Source organism: Ruditapes philippinarum, unplaced genomic scaffold (genome assembly GCF_026571515.1).
Source record: "Ruditapes philippinarum isolate M1 unplaced genomic scaffold, ASM2657151v2 ctg561_1_1_1_1, whole genome shotgun sequence".
NCBI lineage: Eukaryota > Metazoa > Mollusca > Bivalvia > Venerida > Veneridae > Ruditapes > Ruditapes philippinarum.
In genome coordinates, this window is record NW_026863904.1 from 312,090 (window position 1) to 321,097 (window position 9,008).

The following is a 9,008-nucleotide window of genomic DNA, read 5'->3' on the forward strand; positions in this document are numbered from 1 at the left end:
AATGTGAAATTATTTTGAATTTTACCTGCATAATGTAACCAACATTTACTCTTGGATGGACATAATGACACTTTAACAATACAGCTCTTCATGCATAAACATTTCAAATTTGATAAAGAAATATGTAAATTTATCGGACAAAAAATGCTTCTAAACATTGGATCCAAACTAAGAACCACATCTAAACTACAATAAAGCCATTGTTCTCAGGTGAGCTTAAAGTATTACACTTGTCCAGCCTAAGAATATCTATTCCCCCTTCTAGAACTCATGCCAGTTTGGAACGGGTAGATACATGTAGGTAGGTAAGTTTTTTTTTATTGATCATATAATCTATATCTGGATTTAATGGATTTAGAAAAAAAATAGAAATTGTGAATGCTTAGCATTTGTTCACAAAAATACAGAATCAAAGTTTCAAAATTTTATTCAAAGTCCATCCAAGCTCATATAATTACATTGCAAAAGCATAAGATAATAATAATAATGTGATTCTCATTGACAGACCTTGCTTCCATCTTTAGAAAAAATATTGTTTGGCAATAAAATGATTTTGGTAGCTTTTTGGACAGGTAGCAGGAGGGGAAACAACAATATTTTATTTTAAGCCCTAAAAAGAGTTTAGCCCTTTATGCAGTTTATATTTTCACAGAAATGTTTGTTACACCACTAATAAAGACTAAACTTACTCCTTTCACTTGCTCCCCTTCATTAATCTCCAACAGCTTGTGTTGTTTAGTTATAAATATCCCAGTGTGATTACCTCCCTTGAACACAAGCCTGTCCAGGTTGGAGTACTTCATCCGGATACGTCTGCTCATGTTCTTGTCTGGCAATCCTGTCCGATTTTCACTAGAAATAAAACATCTTACTATGTAAGCTATCCATGTTTATTTAAACACCTCCAACAGAGGATATAGTTTAAACATATCTATTTAAGCTTGATTGTGAAAAAAGGTCTAGGAACTTATATAAATCACTTTTGAGTCCTCTTCCTGGAACCAACCAGAACTGGTGTCATATGAAGTAAGTAAGTAAGTAAGTAAAGGCTTTATTTATCGAGGCTACACATTTGGTTTCCCAATCTTCCATGTGGGCCTCTAATAAAAACATAATTTACAATATATACAACTACAATATTACAAAAATAATTGCAACAATATTATGTTACAATGTACATTGAAATTGTCAGAACAGGAAAAACATGTTAAATATTTACAGTCCATTCATAGCATAAAACATGTCAAAGAAGTACATATCAAATTAAAAGAAGTGGGAAATACGTTTAAGGTGGTACATCAAATGATAAGATTCTAATTTTGTTATAAAATGATTAATTTAATGATGAGAAATGCCAGGATAGATATGAAGCTTGAAATTCCTGAACTGTTTTAGATTTTCTTATGTTAAGAGAAACATGGTTATGACGCAAGTAGGGTTCGAACCCATGATCCCTGGATTGAGATGCAGATACCTTAACCACTATGCCACCACTCCTAGATCTCAAAATATTATACACAAGCATGGTCTATAACAAGGTTCACAAGTTAAATTCTAACATAATTAGATGTTTTAAGGTTTCATCATAACAAAAAAAAGTTGATTTTGGAACTTGCCCCATAATTTGGGATTGGAAGGAATAATCCAATAAATAAAAATTGTTGAATTTTTAACCATTACATCAAGGAAAGAAGCAGATTTTTTTTTTAAAAAGATTTTTTTTTAATTTTAATCTTATTTTTCCCATTTATTTTATATGGGGTTACATTATGAATTTTGGGTTTTTAAAATTTTTGGAAAATTTTAAGGGAAAGGCTAGTCATTTGCATGTTAACTCTGAAAATGTAAATTTTAATCAGGGTTTTAAGAAAATTTCCATAAATTACGTTGGAAATTTTTTGGTAATAGGGGCCTTGTAATAAACTTCATGACGGGAAAATTCCAGATATTAACCCACATTATCAACTGGCAAGCTATCTGATTGGCTTAATGAGCTGTTCACATTCTGCACCCTTTTCTTTTTTTTTTGCTGACCTCATACTGTCACCTGTCTCTCTAATGTAGGATTTACCTGCAGCAAACACATTTATAACTGCCGTCAATTGCTGATTATTTACTTTAAATAATTTTATTTTTACTTTTGATCTTTATTTCTATTTCTGTGAAAAATTTGTACCATTTTTAATATACAGTCCAACCCCGGTTATTTGACAACCCTTTATTCGAGTACCCGGCATTATCCGAAGTAGATCAGCGGTCCCGTTTTTATCTCTATATAAGTCGATATAAATACGAACATATCATTCGGACGTATTATTCAAAATGCATTATCCGAATACCTCCTTTTTTTGGAAGTAAAATTTTGGTCCCAACTATACAATTATGACAGAATTTCACACCTAATATTTGAAGCCAGGCTAATTGCCACTAATCCACTCGCTGACGTCAAAACTTGTGAAAAATTTCTAACAACCATGTACGTATTTAGATAATCGTGATAATAACACGTGTTTTTAAATCAACTTTAATTACCGAAAATAAAATTATGCAATAAACATAAATAAGCTGTAAACCTGAAGTATTTGAAGATTCAAATGATGAACCAGATGGTATTGTGCTTAGTTTGCGACTTTTCATCATGACTTCCTCCAGATGTACGTGGTATATACACTGTACTCTCACTGGCAGTGTCAGGTACTACTTCCTCATACTTGGCTAAATGATGACTCACAGGCACTGCAACAGTAAATACATATCATACAAATGACTCACAGGCACTGCAATAGTAATATATATCATACAAAATGACTCAGAGGCACTGCAACAGTAATATATATCATACAAAATGACTCACAGGCACTGCAACAGTAATATATATCATACAAAATGACTCACAGGCACTGCAACAGTAATATATATCATACAAAATGACTCAGAGGCACTGCAAACAGTAAATATATATCATACAAAATGACTCACAGGCACTGCAACAGTAATATATATCATACAAAATGACTCACAGGCACTGCAACAGTAAATATATATCATACAAAATGACTCACAGGCACTGCAATAGTAATATATATCATACAAAATGACTCAGAGGCACTGCAACAGTAATATATATCATACAAAATGACTCACAGGCACTGCAACAGTAATATATATCATACAAAATGACTCACAGACACTGCAGCAGTAATATATATCATACAAAATGACTCAGAGGCACTGCAACAGTAAATATATATCATACAAAATGACTCAGAGGCACTGCAACAGTTATATATATCATACAAAATGACTCAGGGGCACTGCAAACAGTAATATATATCATACAAAATGACTCACAGGCACTGCAACAGTAATATAAATCATACAAAATGACTCAGAGGCACTGCAACAGTAATATATATCATACAAAATGACTCAGGGGCACTGCAACAGTAATATATATCATACAAAATGACTCACAGGCACTGCAACAGTAATATATATCATACAAATGACTCACAGGCACTGCAACAGTAATATATATCATACAAAATGACTCACAGGCACTGCAACAGTAATATATATCATACAAAATGACTCAGGGGCACTGCAACAGTAATATATATCATACAAAATGACTCACAGGCACTGCAACAGTAATACATATCATACAAAATGACTCACAGGCACTGTAGCAGTAACATATATCATACAAAACAACTTACAGTCACTATCAGAGCATCACATTTCTTTTTTACATATAATTATTTTATTGATTTTTCTTGTCTAATAAAGTTCTGTGAAATTTTGTCTCCTTAAGGCATAACTTCAACTAGACAGGTTGCATTATTGTATGATGTCATGGACTTTGAATAAGGCAGATCTAGCATAGCAAATGCATAAATAACTGCAATTTTTTTAAATGTGAACATAGATCTTCCACAACAACTGTGAAGCTTTTTGTCTATTTATGATATTTTGTATACAAAAATTTGCAAATATTTGCATATACATGTACACAGTAATAAGAGACCTACAGTCTTCAGCTGGTTTTAAAGTGTCAGGGATGTGTAAAACAGGGAGTTTGACAATAAACATCCCTGGTGGCCTTCAATAAATAAGTATGCCAACATTGAAGAACAGTGAAGAACCATAAAAATAGACAGTCACTGCATTATCTGTGATAATGAGAAACATACAGGAATTACATTTGGAACTGTTTGAAACATGGATACTGTACTTAAATGCTATGTGAAACCTCATAGAGACTTTTTGCAGAAGTGTTAAATTTGTAAGGAGTAAATAATTTAAGCATGTTTGTTCAAGGCATTGCATCATCATGGAGATCGGAAGACAAGGTCGAAAATCGGGGGTTCTGTCCCCTAGTGGAGTATATTATATAGCATGTATGAGGGCACTCTAGGTAGTGTTTAATGAGAATCTAATAATATTAATTCATTAATATAAATCTTAATTCGATCAAATTATATCAATTTAACATCATTTTCATTTACTAAGTCCAATCAAATCAAATTAAATCGCTATTGTACTCCATCTAGCCTCATCTTCATTTCCTAGTCCAAATAATCCATATCAAATCCTTATTGTAGTTTAAGTAACAATTTTTTCTCTCAAAATATCAAGGAATTGGTGGTATGAAACAAAGGGGTCATTATATTACATTGTTGAAAACAATGCTGACTCTACTGGACTTGTGCAAAGTTAAAAAACCTATATCAGACTGGACTTGACTGCTTTGTCCAATATATGTTTGACAGCTGTGTACTCATCCAATAGACTTCAATAATGTACTAAACAATATATAATATAACCTCATAATATCATTCAGTATGCCTCATAGACAAAGTAACATACCTCTTCTGTGTATGGATTCAAATTCAGGTGTTTCATTCAACATCACAGGTGTGCTGTCCCGAAAACTTCCAGTGTTCACATTCATTGATGTAGATATATTTTTTTTGAGAAAACCTAAAATTTGCAACCTCTCGCTGAAACATTTTTTCTCCGGGGTCTCATTTGCCTTTGGCAGGTAATGTGTAAGATTTATGATTCAAGTCATTCATGTCATCATCTATGGTTAAACAAAACAAACATATGAGCTGCGTCACGAGATTACCAACATAATGCGTTTGCGACCAGCATGGATCCAGACCAGCCTGCGCATCTGCACAGTCTGATCAGGATCCATGCTGTTCACTTACCAACCCTTTTACAAGTAGAGAAACTGATAGCGAACAGTGTGGATACTGATCAGACTGCATGGATGCGCAGGCTGGTCTGGATCCATGCTGGTCGCAAACGCACTATGTTTGTTTTGTCGTGACGTGGCTCAAATATCAATATAAAAACTATCACAACAGGCCCTTGTCAATGTAAAACACTTAAACTTTTTTTAACATCAAACATAACTTATAAACAAGTCATATTGAAATTAAAACCATCTTATTTTTGAATTTGATTTAAGTCCTCCTTGTCTATAAAAAATAAAATCTTTCCCCAGAGAAAATTACATATCTATGGTGGTGCCATTAATTATAATAATGAAAATGAATGACATGCATTTAATTTATTTTACTGGTTCATGTATAAACTTTTTAAGGCTATTGAAGTTGTTTGCCAATTAGTACATAATCAGATTGTGTAGGTCATGACAACATCTCCGCTGTTTAATATATGTAGAAAAGTTGAGCTTAAAATGATCAAATCACAAAATCTTGAAGATATGAGCCAATACACTTCATGAGAACACTTCTGTGAAATGTAACATAGCATTTCCTTGTTAAAATGCTTTTAGAAAATTAATTATAAAAACATTAATAATTTTAATAATTTTAATATTTATAAATAACTTACATTTTTAATAATTATTAAAAGAATTTTATTGTTGTATAAATATTTTAATAAAAATTACTTTTAAATTTTTAACTAATAAATTTTACAACTTTAGTATAAACATGTTATAGTGGTTAATAAGAAAATATTATTACCTTTTAATTTTAATACTTTATGGCTTAATTTTTAATTTTCTAGTTTTTTATTAAACAAGCCATACTTAATTATTTTTTAACATTTATTGCTAATATTGCTTAAGGCTTAATTCCTATAACAACTTTTTCTTAATTTATATTGTTGCTTTTTATATTTTAAATTAGTTTTATTTTAAAACTGAAACTTAAAACATTTAAAAGTTTTATTTTTATTCCAAAACTAACAACATTTATAGTATTTAAAACATAAGCAAAATTCAGGTGCTAGCTGTAAAAATATATGTGTAAACTATATAATTATTTTGTATTTAAGAACTTTTAATGGGCTATAAAGAAATAAATGAAATAACATCATACTGGACTTTTAAGTTATAAAATAAGTTATCATAACAAAAAGAATACTAAATAATAATAATACACCAGTATCCCACACACACCTAACCAACCAACCGAGGGTTTCCGTGTAGGGCGCTTACTGCGCCAGCGAGTCCAATTCCCCAAACAAGACCCCAAAGCGAAGGCCCTGCCGGTGACCCTTGGCTACAGAAAGCTTAGTTGAAATCAGTTGAGAAAATTGAATGAGCAGTTGCACACAAATCCGTTTTTTTTTTTTCACCTGTTGTAACAGCCATCTGCATTATTCACCAATCTACTAACAGTACCTGTATTTTCTTTGGGAAAACCTGGTTACATATTACTTACAAGGGGAAGAGAACCTCAACAGTTCTCATCAATATAAATGTACAATAAACTGCATTAACAAACGGTTAGCTGAGAAAGCTTTGGAATGATAAAGATAGGACAAAAGAAGATACATGAAGCAAAAAGTAACAGGGGTAAATCATTTAAACATAAAATGTCACAAAAGTTTTTATTCTACAAGAAAAAAAGTTACTTCAAAAATTTTAAAACAAGAGCTGTGCATAAGACAACAAACTTAAGTGTTCCTTTAACAGAATACTGATATAGATGTATGTGCTCTAGCCTAAATGTTAGTGTGTGAAGGTCACAAATAAGTATTCTATGATTCAAAGCAATATCTCAAAGGATTCAGTCAAACCATGGATGATACAAACAAAAAACTTCAATGAAATTTTAGAACAAAGAAAGCCCTTACATATATTAAAATTCATGACAGCATAATGCACTCTTTCATACAAGAGGAGATGATGGTCATGAAATAGTTTACCCAGGTAACAAAAAAATACCTTACAGATTTCAGTGAAAAAAATGAGTTATAGAAAATCTTTCACCATGATCTTAAATGTAGTAAGAGCAGTGTATGTCTTACTAGAATCAGGCTATCTTTGCAAATGATATTCATCTTAGTATTAACAGATAAAGTGTCAAATTACTAAAATACTGTTGTGAGAATAAACAAGAGGGCCATGATGACCTGAAATCGCTCACCTGTATATAGGACCCTGGGCCAAGGCCAATTTTTAACCAGGGGCTTTTACTTGAACAAACTTGGTAGACACCCATTAGAAGATGTTTCATGCTAAAACTCTAGCTAAGCTCTAGCTCTTTGGGGTTTTTATAACAAGATTTTTTAAGTTTTTACTATATACATATAGGGAAAAACGATGACCCCCAGGGCAGAACCAATTTTAACCTAAGGGCCCTTATTTGAACAAACTTGGTAGACACCCATTAGAAGATGTTTCATGCTAAATATCTTAGCTCTAGCTCTTTGGGGTGTTTAAAAGAGGATTTTTTTGAGTAAGGCAGAAGTCATGATTTATAAAACACGGTTACTTATAAGACAAGATTACTCATAAAAAGGACTCACTTTTAAGGCAGAGTCATTTTTTATAAGACAATGTCACTTACATGTACAAGACAGGAATACAACTACCTACAAGCAGCATCACATATAAGTAACAGTTACTTATAAGAAAAGTTCACTTTTAAGACAGGTATTCTGGTAAGACTATAAGTTAGGGTTACTTTCAAGACAATGACAGTAATATAATACAGTATAACATATAAGACAAAGTCACTTATTAGACATGGTTACTCATAAGACATTCAATTATAAGACAGACAGATAATTATCTACTCATTTAGTCTTTATAAGACGCATGTTTAAAATAAATAGTCATGATGTTATGTACTCAATATAATGTCAAAGTCAATGGGTGATGACAAATCAAAAATGGCACATCAAATAGAGACTGCTGAGTATTTAGATATTTCTTTGCTCCAAAATATCATGTGATAAAAAGAGTCTTACATTTGTCATCATTTCATTTAAACTGTCTGAGAAATTTCATTAAGTTTGCCACAGACTTTCTTTATAGACCATTCCTAGACTTGTATAATATTTATAGGTTATTACACATTGAACTGTACAATTGTGGAATATATATGGATGAGCGAAACATAATTGGACAAGCTGCTGGACAAGTAAAATATAATTTCTCAAGCTTTGTACAAGTCCAAATATATCCTTTATTGTTCATAAAAATGTTATACATTAGAGAATGTTGCATGAATGTGCTATTCTGATGGTTTGTATTACTTGAGCCCATTGGGTGTACCAACATTACAACCACATTTGCAAAATAAGCCTACTTTTTTTTAAAGGGGGGGGGGATAATAACAACAAATGTAAGATCATATTTGTCAAACAAACAACAAAAATATGATATCATTTGATGACACTCTGTGACTGGCATTTTACTCAAAATAGTCAAACAAGGAAAACTTATTACTTAATTTCAATCTTTGTTTAGAGATTTAGAGAAAGCAGAAACAAACAAAATAAACATAAAGTCTTCTAGAAATAAATACCTTTCATCATTAAAAAGTTACCTAAAGAAAATAACACTGATTGGTAATTAGAGTCTCACATTGCAAAGTAACATTCATTAGAAAATCTTTTCAGACTATATGACAATAAGGCCATAATGGCTATTGGTTACTCATCTCAGATCCATTGACATAATTTAATATAACTTTTGTCCATGAACACTAGGAAACTACATGCCAAATATCTAAAAA

At 31.6% G+C, this 9,008-nt stretch overlaps 1 protein-coding gene and 1 long non-coding RNA gene across 2 annotated transcripts; one reads left to right on the forward strand and one right to left on the reverse strand.

Moving 5' to 3' along the window:
• Positions 1 to 3,669: 3,669 nt before the first annotated feature.
• Positions 3,670 to 5,015, reverse strand: LOC132723767 (uncharacterized; the record flags this gene model as incomplete). The annotated part of the gene is given in 2 exon segments (XM_060708545.1): positions 3,670 to 3,683; positions 4,870 to 5,015. A coding segment is annotated over 1 exon segment (114 nt), but the record flags the coding sequence as incomplete, so codon positions are not given.
• Positions 5,016 to 5,528: 513 nt separating this feature from the next.
• Positions 5,529 to 6,898, forward strand: LOC132723768 (uncharacterized). The gene is made up of 2 exons (XR_009624786.1): positions 5,529 to 5,775; positions 6,553 to 6,898. It is a non-coding gene; the product is annotated as an uncharacterized LOC132723768 (long non-coding RNA).
• The last annotated feature ends 2,110 nt before the right edge of the window (positions 6,899 to 9,008 follow it).